General features: G+C 31.2%; 1 protein-coding gene across 2 annotated transcripts in view; it reads right to left on the bottom strand.

The window, feature by feature from the left end:
- Positions 1-23,222, bottom strand: part of LOC134720994 (D(2) dopamine receptor-like) — a 168,448-nt gene that overhangs the window by 9,953 nt on the left and 135,273 nt on the right. For both annotated transcript variants that reach the window (XM_063583630.1, XM_063583631.1), the window contains one exon: positions 7,285-7,944. In XM_063583630.1, coding sequence (XP_063439700.1) covers positions 7,285-7,770 — 486 coding nt within the window. In that variant the 5' untranslated portion in view covers positions 7,771-7,944. The remainder of the gene's footprint in view (positions 1-7,284; positions 7,945-23,222) is intronic.

The following is a 23,222-nucleotide window of genomic DNA, read 5'->3' as shown; positions in this document are numbered from 1 at the left end:
TGATGCGACTGTCATACAAGTGAGAGGTTTAGCGTTATAAGACCAGGTTCAATCCACCATATTCTACATTTGATTTTGTCATTAATTTTGATAAGGGACTTTCCGTTTTGAATTTTCCTCGGAGTTTAGTATTTTCATAATTTTACTTTTTTGTTTAGTTCTTTGATAAATTTAACCATTTTAGGCATGCTTTATATACTTTATATATATTTGTAAGAAAATAGTTATGTTTCGTACATTTACAATTTACAACGTTGATCATTCAAATGTTGATAATATTTAATTTTTTTCAAATATTTTGATGTCGTGTTTACGTAATTCTTTTGTAAAATAACAATATGAAATTCCCATGTTTAGCTTTCGGTTTTAACCTTGAGTTTTTATATTACTCTAAATACTTAAAAGAATTTCCAAGAATTCATTTAATGATAGAACCAAAACTCAGATCGAAGGAATTTTTATATATCCATTGGTATGCATTTTAATATTTTAGAGTGCAATTCGTTTTACCACACACTAGTTTTCTCTTATCGTATAATACAAAACAAGCGAGTGCAACCAGTGTACGGCTATCAAACAAACTGATCACGTGGTAGTAGCCAGTGCTTCGTTAATTGGTTCTTTGAATAAAAGACCTTGGCGCTGTCAAGTTTTAGATAAAATCTTATTAACAAACATTTTTTAACAGTCCACTCCCTTGTAGCGAGAGTCCATCATAAAATATGAATTTAATTGGTGGTATCCTAAAGCCATCAACCGCGCATTACATCACAACATGATACGTCAGCAATATGCACAGGCTACTCAGATACCATCATAAAACAGCTATAAAGTCATAATTTTACATCTAAAATTAGCAATACAAGTCTTTGAAGAAAGCCTACTGAAAAGGACAAATGTGTTTCAGTATAAAGTTATATCATGATGGCTTTTATAAAGGTTGTTTTGAGTTGACCTGTCATTTTGAGCTAATCATTTCAGCATTTTGATTTGTCAGTTTATGAATTTTTAATAATTATTTTATGTAGGTAATATACTAATGGCTTTTTGTATTTATATTTATATCCTCTGTCTCTATGATAAAAGAATCGATTTCAAATATTTGTCCGTTTTTAATTATTCATTAATGTATCAAAAAGAAGATGTGGTATGATTGCCAAACTTCATTAATGTGTTGGTTTCTCACTGAGACTACTGTTCAGTGATCTCATGTCCTTGACAAATTTATCATATATTCAAAGGAATCTTTATTAAATTTTTAAATTTTATTGTTTTCATGTTTTTGACGTCTTGTGACGATTATCCCTTGGGATTTTTCTGTTTACAATAAAAATCTGTAATGAATTTAATATTGCCGAATTAAAAAATCTATAACAAAACAATAGTTATCAGAAGTACCAGGATGAAAATATAACAACTGTCACATCCACTAAAAAAATGTATGGATTAAAATAATTCACTATCTATTTAGCTATTTTGTATTGTTCGACAGAACACAATTATGTAGACTATGGTCCTTCACGATAAAGGCTGTCACGTGATCTATTTTAATATCTGTCATGTTATCATTTAAGGTTGTGACATCATACGCTTCAAAATTATCAAAATCTTTTATAATTGTTATTTTTTACGCGGTGCTGGCAAAATACATCTCGTTCTCGTGTTTTAGCGCTTAACAGGTCATTGTCGGGAATAATTAATTAATTAGACACGATAGCAAAAGGCAGTAGAAATTGATAGATTGTTACTAAATTTAATAATGATGCAAAAGTGAATGACAATAAAGTAACTAATTTTGATATCTGTTTCAATTTTCCTACGCAAATTCTTGGTGAGCTCCTCATCTGTGCAGTGTGGAAAACCTCAAAGACTTATTTGCAGCTATAAACAACCTTAAATTCTAACCATCCTTCTCTAACTTGTTATAAAAATGGAAATTTGTTGAGAAACAACTATAATAGATATTGAAGCTAACTTGGGTAAACAAGAGATGTAATAACTGGTAACCTTGAATGACAAACAGAAGAAAAGCTGAGGCGTAAAATTTAATATATCTGCAGACACACCTTGGAACTAACATTGTGTGAGGGAGTGTGAGCAAATACTTAGATAATAAATTACCTCTTGATAACAGAACGATTATTCAAAGTCTTGTGGTTTTGTTTTTTAATAGTTTTTTTAGCTCTTTATTTACCATTTGTGGAGAAATAGAAAATATTAATAAAATGGATCTACGTTGAATTGAAGAAAAAAGTAACCTCTCTTCTGCTAGATCTATTGATCAATTCAATCGAACGTAAATTTAAAATCAAATCAAATAAGTTACATTACAATTATTGTTATATATGTCAGCATATACTCTACTGGTTGAGGTTTTGGACATATTAGATTAAAGACAAGCATTTGAAGTAAAGAAAAGAAAATTCGGCTAGGGCATTGATAAATTAGTTTTAGTGTGTTATTAATTTTTAACAAATTATTGTAGACGGTGAAATATCATCTTTTTGGAAATATTAATATCAACAAACGAATATTATAATAATCTGCCAAAAAGAAGCGATTCACAAAATAATCGAGTCTGGTTGTATCGAAAATTCCAAAGAAACTTCTTCAAATATCCATAACCTTTTAAGAAAAACAACAATTGCGTCTATTCGCCATTCCATAACAACAAAACAAATTAGGATGATTAAACGGGACAATTTATAGATACTTCAGAAGGTATTATATCATAGTGTTAAACCATACTATACAAATACTCTCAAATAAGTAAAGAAAACTACTCCATGGAGATTTAGTTTATGCCTCTACGATACAATAAATCACTGGTAAATCATATAAAGTGCGTCAGAATGTGTCACGTGAGATGAGGAAGCTAAAACAGTAGTCCAGGAAATCAAATTGCACATAAATAAATAAAGAGGCGGGTGCGATTTTGTACTTTACAAATTATACACGTGTGAAAACAATAATGTAATCTACACTTATATGTCATTACAATCTCATAAGACAAAGGACGAATATTCCGGGGTTATTTACATATATGGAATTTGGTTGTCGCATTAATGTTAGAAATGTCTCCGTTATTGTTTTCACAGAAAAAAAGATAGACAAAAAATTTAAGTTATTTTTTGTTAGAATCATGACTGTGTCCTTTGTTGGACATCAATATTTCATAGAAAGAATTACCAAATGTGTATCTTTTTAGTCTTCGATGTCCTGTAAATGATTAGACAGCTGCGTTTTGGGTAAATGAATATTTGAGACCACAACATAGACTTTATACCCGCTATATTAAAGTTTTATTATTATTTATGCATTTTATTATTACCCTCTGCGGAGATAACTCTATGAAGTTTGTGTTTTTTTAAGCTTCATCTGTGTAGTGTTTTATAGAATATTGTTTGTCACTTCTTCATTAATGGTGCTGTTTTTACTGTTTCTTTTTTTTTCTTTTTTGATGGCCTGCTGTTTTTGTTTGATAAAAGTTTTATTTCATATCCGTTGTCGTTCCTTCACCAAATTTTGAAGTCATAAAAATTCATGTTTCAAAGACACCATTGATAACAAGGTCGCTGTTAGTGTCGCCAGCAGAGATAGAAAAGACATCTCGATTTACCGCTGATGTTTCCTAAATAATTTGTTATAATTGATTGGTGTTTAACGCCACGTCTAGTACTACTGGCTATTCCGAGGAGGTCGGTTTATATTGATGGAGGAAGCCAGTGTAATGAGGAGAACTATTCGTCAATGAATAAAAAGTACACGTGTGAATTTACAATTTTTTTTATATCATCCACATTATATTCCAGGATTATATGCACTATAGTGTAATTAACTATCAAAAGGTAGTATTGAGTCGTACAAAGACTTTGAAATGAAACTTTCATGTTTTGTACAAATGTTTTCAGCAATCTTTACATGATGTAGTAAAAGTGCATTTAATTTCAAAGATATATAATGTAACTACCTTGAGATGTTGTCTTAGTATGAGTAATTATATACTTGTGCTCACTTATGTTTTCATTTCCAGCACAATTAGAACGCATATTAAACTCAAGAAAACTGAACAACTTTTTTCAAAGCAACCAAGCCGTTTTGTAGATTCAGAAGAGCTGATTGAGAATATAAATGATGATAATAAAAGTAAAACACAAGAACTAATAATCGTTTTTTTCTACCAGTATATTATTACAAAAACTTGAATTAATCATAGTGTTTTTTAATATGCGATTGTAATTACGGTCTTGATTATTGATTCGTCGAACACATAATGAGTCCAATCGAAGTCAAATTGTGCTAGAGACCCACAATAAAGCGGATCAAATGAAAATTATCAAAATGTCCTGAGGCTCGGACATATGTTAATGGTGGATATTTTTCTTTTCATGAAATAAGAATTTCACATTTTATGTGTAGTACAGGAACATATTTGTAAAGACAGAAGTAGTATAAGCTTCGACATCATTATATCTTTAAGATGTGACAAACTCCCACGATGTGGAGGTGGACGATCAATGCATTTGAATGGGTGCATATACTAGTTTGAACCCCCTTAACTCTGGGTTTGGATCACAATAGTGGATTGATATCCGACTCTTTTATACCATTAAGACAGAAAAATCAACAAATCGTTAACCGTCCGTCATGTAAATTTTTAAACCGTGAAACCGAGAATAGATTTGAAATTGAAACACGTTTTTTTTGTGACAAAGGATAAACAAGACTTAAACCGATATAAACAACAGAGACATTGAAAATTTCAGAAAATATAATAGAGCAACACTGATCTCTTTAAAACAGAACTAGGGTGCTTTCAGGCGCATACCAGTTGTCATCTATGAAAAAAACATTTAATAACATTGATATCGGAAATCGGGGGAATGTGTCAAAGAGACAACAACCCGACCAAAGAGCAGACAACAGCCGAAGGCTTCCAAGGAGTATTCAACGCAGTGAGGAAATCCCCTACCCGGAGGCGTGCTTCATCTGGTCCAAAACAAAAAAAATGTTCAGTGATAAAAGACATCCTACTAAACTCCAAAGTTGTATTCAATAACTGTCAACCATCTCGAGGTGGTGTCAGTAAAGTTAAAATTTTAACGTCACTACTTTGAATTCATGGTTAAAAAAATACCTTGTAAGAAACCCTCTTACAAAGATAACTTGATAGGAAATGCAAGCTCTGGAAAGATCGTATCAAATGGGAGATGTGAGCTATTATATGGAGGCGCTGCTGAAATATTGAAAATATTGGAAATGAAAAGTTTTGAATTGTGAAACTGAATATTCGCTCCTATCGTAAAGTTTTGTTTTTAATCAACTCTCGTTGTAAAAATATACATATAAGTCAAGATAAGAATCAGACTTATTTTTGTTTGTTGTATTCCTTATTTTAAGTGCAATGTGTTCAACATAGTCACCGAACGTTGCGGGTAAGTATGCAGTCAAAGGACATTATCTTATATTGTAAAAAGAAGTTTAAACTGTCTTGTATAGTCAAAGAAATAAATCAGCAAGTAGAAGGAGTAAATTTGACTCAAATTGAAATTCTGTTGTTTTTTGACAAACACGTCATTCCAACGTAACATATATATTTGTCATTCAAGAAATCAAGTACTGTAAAAAGTTTGAAAGATTTTTTTTGCTTGAATCAGAGTGTTTATTTTTCAAATGTCAAAATTTATCTTCTTCTAAAACAAGACGTTTGTGTATAACTTTTCATATGAAACAAAGCAATTTTTATGTAAAATTAACTTCGGATGTTGAAAACTTGTTTTAAGTGTTTAAGTTACAATGGTTTTGTTACCATTTCAAGAGGGGAAAAAATTGTGAATTCTTACAGATCTTTTTTTTATTTTTCGGTATGCACATCTAATTCACAACACTGCAGCCAATTTACAACGGAGGTAGTTACAGTCCCGATAGCTTGGCCTCGATTGCTGTTAGTGATTTAAAAATAAGTTTCGTTGACAACTTTTAAAAACCCAGCATTTATATATAATGTTGCTTGTAGTTCTAAAAGATACTTTTTTCATCTTTCGTTGGCACATATAAAAAAACTTATGATTTTTCAGGATTTCGTCTTTATGATTTTTTGTGGGGTATAGGTTGAATTTCAAAGTTGATTGTCAAATGCCTCATTGCGTTATCTCAAGTCAATTGACAATAGTAAATTTCGTTATCCCAGGTAAATTGTCGTTACCTAAATATAAATTTTTGTCAACATCCCAAGTGAATTGCCAATACTTAATGGAGAGAGTTTGAACATTCTGATAAAAGTAACATTTTTTTATTTTACATAAAAGGTGTTTATTACGCAGACGTTGTCATTATACAGTCAGTCGTAGGAGTAGTAGGTTTGGCAAAAATAAAAATAATACCCGCGTCGCAAGGGAGCTAATTATCAATGGAAATTAAATACCACTGCTCAAAGGGCATGCGTACTTACGTTCTATTTTTTCTAAGAAAATGACATAAACGTGAAGTGTTAACTGTCCTAGGATATCAGTATTGATAGACACATCAATTTCAAAAGCAATACTACTTCCCAAAAGTATTTTTTATCAAGATAATGTCAACCATTATGTGTATTTCAATGACGAAACCAGAAATAGTTTAGACGTATGTTTTTGTTGTAGAAAAGGTTAACAAAAATATGATGGAAATAGTTGACAACATTTCATACGAGGAAAGATGTTTTGACAGCAAGCAAAGCAAGTGTAGCAGTTGCGTTATGCTTAAAGGCGTCAAATCTCTTACACATCACGTGTTGAAATAAACCGGGAAGTTATCATATAATTCCCTTCGTTTAACTGTTCGAATGACAGTCACAAAGGAGATCGGAGCTATCCAAACATCAAGCGATATGAAATGATTCACTAAAAATGTTTAAACAAATTAATTGCATTACTATTACATTCCAATCGAATGGTCATAAGTTATGACTGCAACATTTAAGGGATGGGTCGCCTTATTCATTTCTCAGGGTTAACGTCACACCGAATGTATTCATTTAACCTCTTATGAATCTTCAGCATTGTAATAAAACAAATTAGATCTGATTATTTCACAGGGTTTGAGATCAAAACGAGTTTCCTGTGGAAAAGAAATACCAGAACCCTATGTTGTTCGTTAAATCCTGACGTCGTTAAGCTGCTAAAAAAAAGGGAAAACAGGGACATATAACATCAAAATAATAAAGTGTTACTAGCAAAACACATCGCTTAGTAAAGTTTATGTATGTACGAGGTTTGGCGTAAACATACCATCTAATAATATTACCTCTAAATAAACAGCTGGTGGCATTACTACTACGGCGACCATTATGTCCGCTACGGCAAGGGAACATATAAAATAATTCGTGGCTGTTTTCAACTGTCTTTCACGAACAACACTCATAACGACAAGGACGTTTCCAAACACAGTTAAAAGTGGGAAAAACAACAATGCGAAAAGCCAGTATCTATTGGCAGCAAGTATATCTGTTTCCTCTGTAGAATTATGAAAATCACCGGTAGTGTTTAATGTTACCATATCTGTTGTTAACCCTGTCGTCACATCCGCCGTGCTGTTTGATATCCATGACGTATCATTAAACAGACACCAGGTGTCGTTGTCATCACATATGAACGGCCATAAGTCCGACATAGAAAACGTAGTTCCAATATCAGCTGTGTTTTTCGTTGTGTCGGAAAGACCACGCTTGACTTCATAATTAGAATTGTCGTTTGGCAAGACTGACTTGTCTAGATTGGTACTTATGTTCATGGCGAGTACGATTCTTAAAAAACTGACTTCTCTAGATTGGTACTTATGTTCATGGCGAGTACGGTTTCTTAAACAACAGTTTCTAAGGAGTGTCCTTTGACTTATTACTGTTTTACATTATGAAGACAAACTAAACTGTTTTATCTCTAAAACGGTGCATTCTGTATTAATTCTCTGAAAATAATATAAAATGATAATTATTTTGTGTACCTAAAATTATGTATTATCTACAACCATAAGAAAATAATAACAATTATAAGAGATTGGTAATCTGGTAAAGATTGTCAATGAGGATTTAAGTGAACAACAATGAAAACACCATATAAAATTGTCAACTTTTAAACCGTGTATCTCCTTTTGATACTTACTGACAAAACATTTAAACACATGATCAAACCTTTGTTTTAAGCAGCCAACGACTTCATATGCCATATGCTACTTGTGACAATTTAAAAGTTTCAAGTATAATTATGTATTTCATATATCTAAAAAGAAACTATTATCATGTATAAAACACATTCTTTCAATCTTAAATTTAAATTGGTTAAATCTCATCAAAATTAGTTCTACATGAGAAAGCTAAGATTTGAATTGACCATTTAAGCGTGATTTTGTCTCGTTTCGCTGTTTTGGATATGTTCCGGACCATATGAGTATTTGGACCATACGCGTATGGTCATGACCATATGGGTATATACTCATATGGTCCGACCATACGCGTACGGTCGGACCATACGCGTATGGTCGGGGTAATTAACACTCTGTTACAGTTTACTTTTTAAACCTATAAACTATTCATATGGTATACCAGTGCATTAAAAAGACGCTATCATATAGATGATTCTATTATTATATTATAATAAAAATTAGCTAAATAAGAATAAGAAGTTTCACAAAGTTAATTTTATTTTATTTTACTATGCAAAAACTATTTAAAAAAAATAATTTTAAATACCGACGGTCATTACCGATCCTTTTTTTGTTACACAAGATTTAAAGGCACTGGAAAGTAACATAGTTTATTTAATTTGTCTTGTGAGAATGGTGTATTGCAGTCATGTTACGATATTTGAGATCTATAGCTTTTTAAAAACACCGTAGACATATCGGAATGGCCCAAGACCTCGATATCAGTGTACGCAGCTACAAACCTTTGAAGGCTAGCTAAAATTCACTCGCAAACAAAAGATGTAAATGAAAAGGATCATGCACAACCAATACTTGCTAATGCAAAAAAAGCTATGAGACCGTGTGGAAGTAAACTTCACCCAAGCCTACATACAAGAATGTAATTAGAGATGAAAACTAACTATATGGCATCAATGTTTAAATTTTACGTAGTATTTGAATTATAAAAATAATATTACCATCATTGTTATTTTAGAAAAAGTTTTTGTATAATTGAAACTTTAAACTGTATTAAAAAAAGTACCTATATGGTCAAAATACTCATATGGTCCGGCCCGTTAATAACCAAACGAGTATCATACTCATATGGTCCGACCATACGCGTACGGTCGGACCATACGCGTATGGTCGGACCATATGAGTATACGCATATGGTCATGACCATACGCGTATGGTCCAAATACTCATATGGTCCGGAACAGATATATACAGGATAACCTTTTGTAATTAGCAGCTTCTTTGAAGAAAGTTAGTGTTAATATTTTAACTAGAATAGCCTATTATACCAGTAACAAATCATGTCATGAATACTAAAGATGTTTAACTAATAGGACAATATCCAGTGGGAAATATCTTTCTGTGAAAATGTACTAATTAATTCTCTCTTAGAGAATTGTGGCTTCTGGTTTAATGGACATTTTTATTTGAGTGCGTATTTCGTCACAGTTTTATGGGTTTATTAGGGACGTCATTTCATTTCATTTAGTGCGGTAAAAAATTACCACCATTTTCATGATGCATTTTTTGTGGTTTGTAATCATGAAAACAATGCCACATCTTAGCATTTATTAATATACTGCAACACGTATGCATCTAACTATAATTCACTTCCTAAAGTAGGAATAAGGAGATGTTGTAAGATATGATTTTGGAAAATGTGTGTATGTTTAACTTTTTGAACTTTTGGTCCTCGATGCTGTTCAACTTTGTACTTGTTTCGGCTTTCAAACTTTTGTATTTGGGCGTCACTAGTAAATGTTGTGTGAACAAAATGCACATCTGGCGTATTAAAATTTTAAACTTGTTGCCCTTTGTTAGCTATTATTCGTGTGTTTCTTTGTCAATTGTGTTCACCTATTTATTTATATTGTAGTCCTGTAATGTTGTGTTGTCATTTCAATGTTATATTTAAAATGGCCACAAAAGAGGGAGGTTTGGCATGCCACAAAACCAGGTTCAACCCACCATGTTTTTCTTTAAAAATGTCCTGTACCAAGTGAGGAATATGGCCATTATTATATTAAAGTTCGTTTCTGTGTGTGTTACATTTTAACGTTGTGTTTCCGTTGTGTCGTTTGTTTTCTCATATTTTTGAGTGTAAATTCACATTAAGACGTGTCACGGTACTTATCTATCCAAAATTCATGTATTTGGTTTTGATGTTATATTTTTATTCTCATAGGCTTTTTTCTAATGCTTAGTCCGTTTCTGTGTGTATTACATTTTAATGTTGTGTCGTTGTTCTCCTCTTATATTTCAGTTTTAGTTTGTAACCCCGATTTTGTTTTTTTCATGGATTTATGAGTTTTGGATAGCGGTATACTACTGTTGTCTTTATTTGTGTCTTTGTGTTGAAGTCTTACACACGTATAACGAACTTCAACATGTTTATGTTAAAGATGTCAACTTATTGTGTTTTGTTTTAACACATGAGAAACGAAATTAAAAAACCTCAACTGTTTCCTTCCATTTTTTTTTTTAGAGAAAACGACAAAAATCATCATTTTCGTCTTTGTTTACATATTTTCAATTATCAACAGCACAAGTCAGGACCGAATTACCAGAACATACCGTTTTCTAGCAGGACAACTATACCAATCGTGATATAAGTAAACGGCGGAAGAAAGTATGTCTCTCGGAAGTGAGCTCTGTTTAAATGATCAGTCAGGACTTATTAAACACGGTTAGTGTGCCCTTAATATAGATCTTCTTTGCAGTTCAAAAAGTTTAAGACCAGTTTAAGAAGGGCATCAAGCAAAATAATGTCCTTTAACTGTATTATTATAATTGTTATTAAAGTCCCTTGTACCGAGGAGTATTAATATAGAATAATTTACAAATATTATTACATCAATTATGATATTGGATAAATATCTGTTGTTGCACTCTAATATACTTCATATATATCATTTACAATTAGTATACGACAAATTAGATCAACCATCGAGATAAACTTATATTATATTACTTTATTTTTTAAATTTCGATTTGTCAACCGAAGTGTTAAAACAAATTAACTTTGCACTATATGGATATAAGACTTTTCTTAATTAGTCCTTAGTTTTATTGACTTATCGATGTTCATTACTGGTTGAAATGAAATATTTCACGTAGATAATCGTACACAGATGTCATATTTAGACGCTCTGAAGGGTAAAGTCAACACTGCAATAAGCTCATCAATACCAAATTAACACTTTACCCCAGTCAGATATTATAACAATGGCGCACACTTGGCAGACTGTTCTCTCACATTGATATTCAACATCACCGAGTTCAAAGGCATGCATGTGTATTGAAAGTTATGTCTTATGGTGAAATATAATTCAATAATTTTGTTTGTCAAGAACTTAGTCTTATTTATAAAACATACTTCTATACTGATACTACTATACGACATTTGTAAGTATAGTAGTGTCAGTTTATGGTTAAGTTTATATCTGATTATATTTATAAGAGATGACAATTATTTATGTCTAATGAATAATTTATGGAAACTCACAATTGAATTGAGAATTAAAAATTATTGAAAAATAAAGAAATCTACTATTTTGAATGTATATTTAGGAGCTCAAACACCACTTTATTGTAACCTTAATATCTGTAACTTCCCTTGTAACTATCATGGTTACCTCGGATTTTTCATTGCATTTCCATAGCGGCTATTCCAAAACCGTGTGTAATTACACCACAGAAATTATTAAATTCATCATTTTAAGCTATTCAAATCCAAAGTCTCCCAACTTTCATCTTGTTTAAATTTTTTTTAAGATCTTCAAAAATCAATGTTTAGGGAGAGATGCACGATAAATGTCAATGTTTCTGATTTTTCCAAAAAGAAGATATTGGAATCAGAAGAAAATTTAAATAAACATCATGTTACGTATTACAACTTGCAATAAATTCAACTTTGAAATAGAAGGAAATGTCATCAATACAAAATAATTTCAATGTAGTACGGCATATACAACTGTTAACATAAAAACAATAGGGCGTCAATCTATTTTCTCCCACCATACATTTGGCATCAAGTACACAGTAAAGATACATGGACAGTGTGTTGTTGGTTGTTGGTTGTTGTATGTTTTCTGTTAATTTGTAAAGGGAGTTTAAGAATGATCTGTTGTATTATTTAAGAATTGTATGCTTCTTTTTGTAAATTTATTGGGGTGTAAAAGCGTTGACCAAAGTACATTTTGTATGATCCTCGCTTCATTTTACAAATGAGCGCACGGTCAATGCATTTACAACCCCATGACATTATAAAATGAAGCATTCAATTCTTATACTTAAATTGTTTTAGCTAGGATCATAAAAATACGATTCTATCAAGTTTTTATCTAATTTACCTGTGGACAGTTTTTTGTTGGTTGTTGTTGTTTACTTACACGGAGGAGTTTGGTGTGGGAGTGATCTGTTATACTGTAAATAGTGTTGATGAACTTTGTGATCCTGTTGTGTATTATTAAGAGTACACCTGGATTATTTTAATAGATATATATCAATTCCGCTTCCAGTGCGATGTACTGCTCTGACAGGGTTAGGCAAACACTGCCAGTTTCTCAATGATAAATATGCATATTTGACAGTATTTTTTACTTATTTAAATTTTGGCATCTCAGCTTGATACCAATTTTTCTAACTAAGATCGACTCTATGAATATGTAACAAAACCTCCCCTGCTAGTCTTAGAAGAAATGAATGCGTGTTATTGCATTTTTTGTACTTAAAACGGCATGTCAAATCGATTAACCATGAAATTCAATAAATAGTTTTACAAAGTAAATATTATTTTTTCATCTTCTCGTAACCCTCAATTAGCCGTTATGTAATTGTTTGTTAATTCTCAGAATGTTACAACTCAACAAACAAAACAAAGTAATAAAAGATAAAAACTTGACGTTGCCGTGCATGTAATAACACAATCAACACAACATTAAATGTCTCTTTGAAAAAAGGGAATATGTTTCTATGACATCTACTAGAATCAATGTACTGACGTTCAAAGACCGAATTACAAGACGCGTCGTTTGATTTTGTACGTGGAGAGCTGTTCTTTTTCTATCTCGTATTTTCTTAAACGAATACTTCAGTACACCCCTCACAAATCAAACGTTGATGGTTCATGCTTCCAGGATTGTTTCATATATCTTGGCTTTGAATGAACACGATGAGTATATATTAAACGGAGGACATGAATGTTTACACAAACGAAAATACATCAGTAGGTGAAAAGTAATGGTTTTTGTAGCACATATTAAGGGGGAAAACTAAATACATTTATTAACCTATATATTTTTTTTATTGTGACTTAAATGCATGAAAGTTGTCTTATTTACACTTCTACAACATCTTTTTTTTAGAATTGATTACACAATTAAGAATTACCCTACTTGAAAGGGGACGGAATCTTTCCCGAACGAAAATATACCCCCAAAAATGTATCTTACGATGAAGATATACATGTATCGAAAAAGAGGAGAACATTTCAGGGACTGTAATTTCGGTTCTCGTTTTACACCATTTGTGAGCATGGTCTTGAGAAACGACGATAATCCGTAGGCATGGGGACGATTAATGACTGATCCGTGTTAAGAGAGAGCAATACCTCTTGCACGTAAAAGACACCTTTGTAAAGGAGTAGGTCCAGTAAGATCCCTTTTTTGCCCCAAAAATATAGCAGTTTTTCAAAATTGTTTAAATGCGAACTTTAAGCTATTCATTGGAAAGAAATATACTTCTGTTAAATAAATTTGGTCTGTTTTTTTCACAATACAGTGCACATGTAACGGGTACTAGCATCATTTAGTCATGCTAGATTACTGAAATCTTCGCATTTTTAGAATTTGAGTTAAATTTTAGACGTTTCCGTCTTACATGGAAGTGACCGCATTTGTGTTCATTCCTAATATTTATATTTATATATATATATAGATGTAAGTTGCATTTGATGATAATACATAACATATATAAAGGTTGAGCGTGAACACGGATGCGGCAACTTTCTTTTTTGACAAACCCATAAGCAAGGTGACCTATTATGGCATATATGATAGATTTTTCATATTTAAGCTTGAATTTTAGGTCTTCAAAGACTAAATCTGTACCAAATGTTAGAAGAAATAGAAAACTGATATTTTTTTCTAAAATGCCGGAAAAAATTATAACCAAAGTAAGAACAAAAGGAAACTATAAAAATTTCATGTTTTAACATGACAAAAATATACGAAAAGGACAGTGAGCAAACAACTTTATCAGAATAAAGAAACTTTATGTTTTGTGACGGTTTTAAAAGAAGAGTCACAAAAGTCTATCAGATGACGAAATGAAAAGTTAAAGTACCATTACCCACGGACCTACCAAATTTATAGTACCACTTATTTTCTTATCATTTTCATTGTGGCTAACAAAAGCCTAGGATGCAATTGTATGTATATGTAGGCCTCACTTTTTTTGAAAATACAAAATTAGAAATCATTCATATGTTTTAAGCATGGTATTTCCTTATAGCGGACAATCAGGGGAAGATGATAATATCTTTCTTTTGTATAACACATTCGAACAACGTTTTAAATATTCCATTTAGATAACGTGATAAAATTAACTAAATATACCATCTGAGAAGCGTTATGTGTTTATGGGTTGTAATAATATCCTTTTATTTACCAAAATATTTACAGATAACAAAGTAATTTCTTTTGTTTTCTCTAGACTTCCATTACCTATAGCAATATACAGTTATACCAACTGTTAGATAGCAATCCTCTTCGGTTTGATCTATGTCAAATTGTACGTCTTATTTATGTCTATCATGTAGCGTGTTGATTGTAAATTGTAACTAGTGTTATGATCAGTCATCATGAATAGTGAACAATACTTATGGAATAGAAAAAAAGGATAGCCATCTATATGACACAAAATTAATCCATGCAATAGAAAAAAAAAGGATAGCCATCTATGACACAACATTTATACATGCAATTTCACCTCACAGCAAGTTTAAGACGGACCCTAGCACTGGTATAGAGAAAAAATCTTTACAAAAAAAAAGTTAAATCACAATGTTACTGAACACCGAGGAAAATTCAAAACGGAATGTCCCTAATCCAATAGCAAATCAAATGATAAGAACAACATCAAAATGATTCGGATAGATGTTGTCAGATGTAACTAATACAAACTCGAGCTCGGTCAAAAAAGATCACACTTGAAAGTAGTACTTAATTTTATAAGATAGCTCCTACTCATATTAGTATATAATAAAGAAGATATGGTATAATGCAACTCTCCACAAGAGACCAACACTTCCTCTAACCTGATACAGTGATGTAACAGTACAACATAAGAACAAACTATAAAAATAAGTTTAAAAAGGCTTAACTCATCAGATCGATCCGAAGAAAAGATGCATCGAATAAAATAAACAGTGGTCGTTGACGGGTACTTATACATCCCATAATCAAAAATACACGAAGTACGAATATTAGAATACAGGCAATTGGGCAAGTATACTAAATACATAATATCAAAACATTGTATATCAAATATAATAATAGAAAAACAATTTAATTTATATTATAAATATTAACTTTATTGCGATGAACATTGACATTTTATTTTGGCTCAAGTTTACTTTTCCTCTCTTTTTTAATATATATCCCTCTTGAAGTTTCAGTTCAAATTTTCTTCAATGATTTTCGATGAAGCTGAAAATGTTTTAAAATGAGGAAAAGAGCAGGTTAATTTTTCATATTGTGTTAATAACATATTTTTTGACAAAGGTTATTCCAGCTGCCTATAACTATGCTTTTTAAATAAGATTTAGTGAATTTTAAAACTTCATCTTTTCTCCTATAAATTATTTCATTAACTTTCGATATTTATTTTTTTTTTTATGGTAAAAAAATAATAAATTTGTGCAAAAGCCTTGTTCTGGATAATATCAAACTCGACTAATAATTGAATTGCGAGGCGATGACGTCGGTTAAAAGAATTTTCCAGAATTTGCTCGGCTTTTAAATTGACGAACGAAAAGATTTAAATTGTACTCGGAAGATTTCAGCATTGGGTTTTTACATTTGCAGTAGACGTTAAAGAACACAGCATGAATTTACTTTTAAAATCTTACCTGCATTATTGTTGAATGACATCTCTTATAATCCGTTTATACTAAATTAAATAATTGATATTATTTAAAATTTTCAAATCGCCTTTATAACAATAACACTTCTCCCTATACCTCTTTTTTAATTTATTTTGTTAGGAACTAGTACGTGTTCCATTCTTTCTACATGCTTGGTGGAATATTGGAAAACAACAGGTGGACTAAGCTGAATCGATCGATAAAATAAACACCATTCATTTATGTTATTAAAGAAGAAAGTCCTTATTGACAGAAGTTAATTGATATGTAAATCTATTATCATGATATTTAATTCAAAATTTGATTCGATGTCGATTTTTTGTTCTTAAATTATTTTAATGTATAATTAATAAACGATTATCTTTGAATTAACATGTTGAAAACGAAATGATTAAATATTTGCTATAAAAAAGATAACGTATAACATGAATCAATTTTCAGAACAGGAAAAGCACCTGTTTTGAATATCTGCTCGCAGTTGGTATATATATTTAATCATTAATTCAAAACTAGTTTAGTGCGCAGAATTAGAATGCGTACACTCGTCCTTAAGTTCGGGAAAATATGATCTATTTATAAATTATAATTGTGTTTTGACAAGCTTTCAGATACTACGATTTTCATAGACCATTACAGTTTATGTCCTTTGACTTCAGGCAAGTTGTGTTTTGGGCAATTTGATGAGTAATACGAAAAATTAAGAGATAGAATATCAATGTCAATGAAACAACTATCTTCCAGCATTCAAATGATTTAGATATAATCAACTATTATAGTCAAATGTACAAACTTCATCAATGAGACAAACCCATACCGAATTTAGTCGACTATAAGAGGCCATGAAATTTTTTAACCATTTCAATTAAGAAAACTAACGGCCTAATGTATAACAATACAATTTACGAAAGTCAAATATGACAAACATAAATCAACGACAACCGTTGTACAACATGATCCTTGCATGGGTCAAGGACATAACGAATACTTAAAATAAGTCGGGGTTAAACATGTTTGTGAGCGCTCAACCCGCCCCTAACCCAGGTTGTTAGACATTTTTTACTGATTTTTGCAGTTGGTTATTATGGTGTGCAGTACCACAATAATTCCAGCTTGCGTCGGTTCAACCGTGTTCTAAAAAAACCGCAATATTCTTCCCGTGCTAGTTAAAAAGCCTTAAGGTTGCCGTTGGTACATGTACCAGTCTTTCAAAATTGAATTTCGTTTGTGTTATTTGTCATTAATCAGCCCGTTGGATTATTTTTTGTCATGTCAGGTCATGTTATAGCTGACTATTTGGTTTGGTATTGAAAGTTGAATGCAATACGGTGACCTTTATCGATAGAGACCATACCATTCCTTGTTGTATCTTGGAGGTCATAGACAGTACTGCCCTTGAGAATTTTTGTACATCATACTATCACATTTTTTTCTGCTTTTAACGAAGTGGACGATGCAACATGTTTGCTTCAACAATATACTTCAAATGTGTTTCAAAATTAATCAAGCATTCCCTCGTAATTTATTTTAGACTAAATACTGGAGATATCGGCCGGAAATTGAGGCTCTTGCTTTTTTATATATATATTTTGTAAAAATATTATTTCACTGACAAAATCTGTCTTTGATTAGAAAATTAAACAGATATATTTATTGATTAAAGAAAGATGTATTTAACAAAGGGGACTAACTTAATAGTCATAGTTTTCTGAAGTATTTGAAAGAGGAGCTACCCACATCTTAGCATATTCTGTTTTATAAAAATGAAACTAGTGTAATACAATTGATGTTACTACTTCCTTACTTGTTTAACAAGTTTGACAAAATACAAAATGAATACTATCAAACTCTTAATTTGAAAAATTTGAAAAATTATTTAAACAATAAACTATTTATTTGAACTTACTCTGTGTATTTGTGCAGTTCCGTGAAAACGTGCAATGCATCTACATTAGTATTACAACCGACTCTTGAACGAATCCTTGCAGAACATATCATGAAATCGTATTGAAGAAAAGTACAAAAAAATGTTACTGTGATACTCCGGACACGTAAATAATATACATTTTGTTGAAACATGATAATATTTTTTTTAATTTTTTTTATCGTTGCACTAGTTTTTAAATGTCAAGATATGGCACACTGCTCATGATGAGGAAATAGTATCAATGGAGGCATTGTATTCATGTTTTTCTCCCTCCACTTGACTGATATAATATTTAATTTATTCTGACGCATTTCCCACAAAAGGTTTGTCAACAGTTATTGTTAAAAAGTTTGTCGAGAGGAGCAACACGGGTAACTAAACTCATCATAGATACCAGGACTAAATTTTGTATATACGTCAGACGCGCGTTTCGTCTACAAAAGACTTATCAGTAACGCTCGAATCCAAAATAGTTAAAAAAAAAAAAAAAAAAAAAAAAAAGGCCAAATAAAGAACGAAGTTGAAGAGCATTCCTAAAAGATTTGCCAAATACAGCTAAGGTAATCTAGGCCTGAGGTAGAAAAGCCTTAGTATTTCAAAAAAATCAAAATTTTGTAAACAGTTAATTTATCAATATAAAAATATCAATGATAATTCGTGTCAGCACAAAAAGTGCTGACCGTCATCCCACAGTCCAGAATGATACTTTTTTCTATATTTTCTACAGAAATTGTCCAAAAATACACCCTTTTTCGCTTATCCAATTTCTTCATCAACCAAATCTGGTTTTTTAAAGTAATTAATAACCGTAAACCCTTTTCCTCAAACATAAACTACTTTGAAAACTTATGAGTACGGGTTGTACATGTACGGTTTATTCTCTGAAAATATAAATTCATTGACCAATAATAAAACTTTTTGAAGAAACGACCAAAACTTACTAGAGATGTAAACAAATTTATCAAATCTGCAAAAGAAAATCAAGTAATTCTGGAATAACTGAGCCAAAAAAAAAACATGATTGGGGATTTTCTTACCTCAATCATAATGTGTAAAAATTATATGAGAATTAGTTAAAGGAAATGGGATTTTGTACGTAGTATTTACAGACAGACTTCTGTGTACATAATACGTCCAACCAAACGTTACTTTTAAAGTATGTATAATATCAATGCAATCTTAATATTGAGAATTGAACTTCGACTGTTTTGTATGTCTAGCCATATCATTAAGATGGTACATATTACTTCCGTGATATAATTCTGTAAAAATCAGCTGAACATTTTCTGAATCACTTTAGAAAATTAAAGTGCATCGTTACTTTTTAAATATAATATAATGGTATAGAAACATCTTGCAGCTGAGTAACAGTTACTCATAACAACAACGGGCTACATTTGAGACTGTAAAGATTTCACTCATTTCTGCCGTCGCCATATTGGGATCGTCGTAATTCCAATTACGATTATCAGTTTAACACCAGTGGTAATCACGTACTTATGTTGAGGAAAAATCAAGCTTCTTAATGATCGAAATTTAAGTTTATCAAACTGCTATATGTTCAATGAAATTTTTCCTAAAAAGTGTGGTAAGGTTTTTTTTAATTTTTTATAATTTTTTCAAATGGTCAAAGTAATTACATGTATTTTGATAAAATTTAAGCGAAATATATAAGTCAATGTGTTTGATATCACCTTTATTCGTGTTAGGCATTTTATACGTTGTTGTGAATTTCGAACCACTGTAGACGTCACATATTTGATCATATCTGGTATTCAGACAGATTAGACGTTATTCGTTTGATACCATGATGCCACCATGCTTTAGATTAGAGGTCAATTATATCAAGTATCAGTGTATTTTGAATACAAAAACTTCTTTCCGTAAAGTTTGTTAATTCATAGACACATAATAAGATTGAAAGTCATAAGGATGGGATGAAATGTAAAAAACAATTATTCTACCTATAACTTCGACAACCAGCTGTATCACAACATTAAAAAAGAAGGAAAATCAACCATGACCAATACATTTATTTTTATTTCCTAAAATTTAACAGAACACAAAGCCATAGTGTTTAATTTTTTTTTTCAATTTTCAATTTAAAGTTTTATTGCCATATAAACTTTACAGTTTGTGACATATAACAACAACAAAAACAAATAAAGACAATAACTAAGTAACTCAATATATATACACAAATTCAGGTAAATATTAAAGGGTCCCCTGTCCTCAGTTCCATTGACTTTTTTATAAAGGATCCTAGTTTATTCACTTGTGTTGGTGTTGATGGGTTAAGTATATATATAACTTTGTCATTGTCAGTGAGATTAGCAAATAAATTACTTTCTCTATTAATGCAATCAAAATATGTTAATCTAATATTTGAATTATGAGAACAATTTATTAGGAAATGTTTCTCATCATCTAGTACTTTACATTTTTTGCAAAGTCTCTCTTCGCGAGGAATTTTAAAATGCCTCCCTTTTTCAATTAATAATGAATGGTCACTGATTCTAAGTTTTGTAATTAATTTTCTAAATTCAAAGTTTGGGTTAGAGAGGCATATCCAGAAATCAACGCCACTTTGCTTATTTGAATATTATACTAAAGAAATCGGATACGGGTCACGGAAATTACTAAAAATGATAGGGAATTTTGGAAAAATGCCTTTTTTAATTTTAATTTAAGTGATAGACAGGTTGCCGGGGCAGAAAATGAATATACACAACAGTATACACCATTTAAACGAAACATTATGACTGTTGTTGCAAAAATACAGGTTCCTGAGCTATTTTAAATATCGAAGCGAGAGGCCTTTAACATTGCAGTGTAAAATACAGGCTAAACAGTGTAAAATGGCTGAAACGTCAAATTTGCCAACTTCGTGTTGAAAAATGGCTTACAAGGTCATTACAAAAACATGTTGCCTGGGTGGATTTTGAAACTTGAATTTCCAAAGAATAAGCAAGTCCAAACCTTGTATGTGTAGTCGTTGAACTCTAGGTTCCCATGTAAAATTAAAATGTCACTATTTCAAGAAGAATAAATTCACGAAAGCACGAAAAAATCACTAAATTCACGTTCATTGTTTTGATTTTGACCGCCTGACAACTTTACGGAAATATCAAATTGATTGTAAATAAGGACTCTGTGACGGGCAACTTATAATATCCGTGTTTTAAAGATTTTAATGATATCAAGCCTATCAAGCCAGTCCAGTTCAAACTACTATCACGTGGTACAATTCTCATTTACATATTATGAATATTAATTAGCAAAACCACTACTCATTTCTGGCTATGGTAAGGTTTGATCAATAGATTTGGCTCAAGTGCTTTATAAAAATTTAATTTACTTTTATCATCAATAGATGTTAACTTATTTATCAACAGGTTGTTGTAGTATGAGTTTATTTGGGGTTTAATATAGCTTTTAATATTTTTTAATTGTTTTAAATTATCACAGGTTTTTAGTCTATCTATATCAATGTTAGATTCAGAAAGAATATCTTTTGCAAAAGTGAACCATGAATAGGTGCCACTAGAATCCAAAAAAAACTGATATTGAAAACTACGTTCGGGAACTTTCGGGAAAATAGTTCAATAATACAAATATGGTAATAAAAACAAACACAATTTATTTAATTCTGTTTCACATGAATGCTTTAAAAATCACCGATGAAACTTGACTAAACAAACACACTATTGATTTCAAGAGTTATTTCCTCATAAGTGAAAACAGTTCAAAAAGACGAATACATTTACATTGTAAAGAACTTTGGCATTGTCAATGACTAATTGATGTGCAAACATTTTAATTTGATCTTCATTAAAATGTTTTTAATAAAAAGAGATGCGGGCTATCAATATTATTAACCAATCAAAAAGACCAACTTACGTTCAGACATCTTAGTTTAATATTGTACACTATTCGGCAGCAGACAAACGTGTTTGTATCTGTTTATTGCACTATTGATTTGAACAAATTGCACTAAATGACATATCTAATCGAAATAAGATTCCCTGCTTGTTACCTATCACAACAAATAATAGATTCAGAAGATAAATTTTATATGAATATTTAACGGGAAGAATTACGAACTACCAGTGGGAAAACAGTATAAAACACGGTGACCGAGTGGTCTTAGGAGTTCATCTACTGTATCACTGTCAACACTGAGGTTGATAGTTCGAACACGGGCACTCACTCTTCCTTTGCCAATAAAAACTAGCCGCCAATTGCAAGAAAGTGTAAATAATTCTGAAAGCGGCGATAAACTCAAAAGAGTATATATACTTAATCTACCAGAAACGCTTGCAAAAACATCAACATCGCAATTAAGCAATAAAGAATTACTTTTTAACTTACATCTACGTGTATGAGACAAATTTAGGGGGACTTTATTTAGACATATTCTATTGATGCAAATTAATCTTGAAGCAGTACATAGATGAGAAATAATCGAATCGATCTAAACTATTTGCTGTTCAAAAATCAATTAATTTAAAACACATATAATCATATTTGTAAATGTTTTCCATTCATCTGTTTTATAACTTGAACATATATAGTTATAACTTTGTACAGAATCTTATGGTGACAGTTTTGTGGTTTGCCGGGTAAACCGCTGTTTCTGATTTCATGGTAAGATCAACAAACAAGGACGTGCGTTTCCTCCGGTTTTTGACCAAGTGTAACATTTAGTGGCCAAAAAAATAAGGCTGCCCTGCGAACACTAGGAATAATACATCTGCAATGCCTTTGCGTATCATATCGATGAGAAACGAGAACGTGACTGACAACAAATTCAAAGGAATAACTTTCCTATATCTTGATATCTATATCTTGAACGGGAAGCTTAACAGGAACAATTACGATAAAAGAAATGATTTTGGTAATTATCAACTTTAAGATGGTAACGGTGAACTGCGCTTGTCACCATTTTATGGTGTTCATTCGTTTCAATTGTTTGAA

This window comes from Mytilus trossulus, chromosome 6, assembly GCF_036588685.1.
Source record: "Mytilus trossulus isolate FHL-02 chromosome 6, PNRI_Mtr1.1.1.hap1, whole genome shotgun sequence".
NCBI lineage: Eukaryota > Metazoa > Mollusca > Bivalvia > Mytilida > Mytilidae > Mytilus > Mytilus trossulus.
The sequence above is the reverse complement of the archived record's forward strand: the minus strand, read 5'-3'. Positions and strand labels throughout refer to the sequence as shown.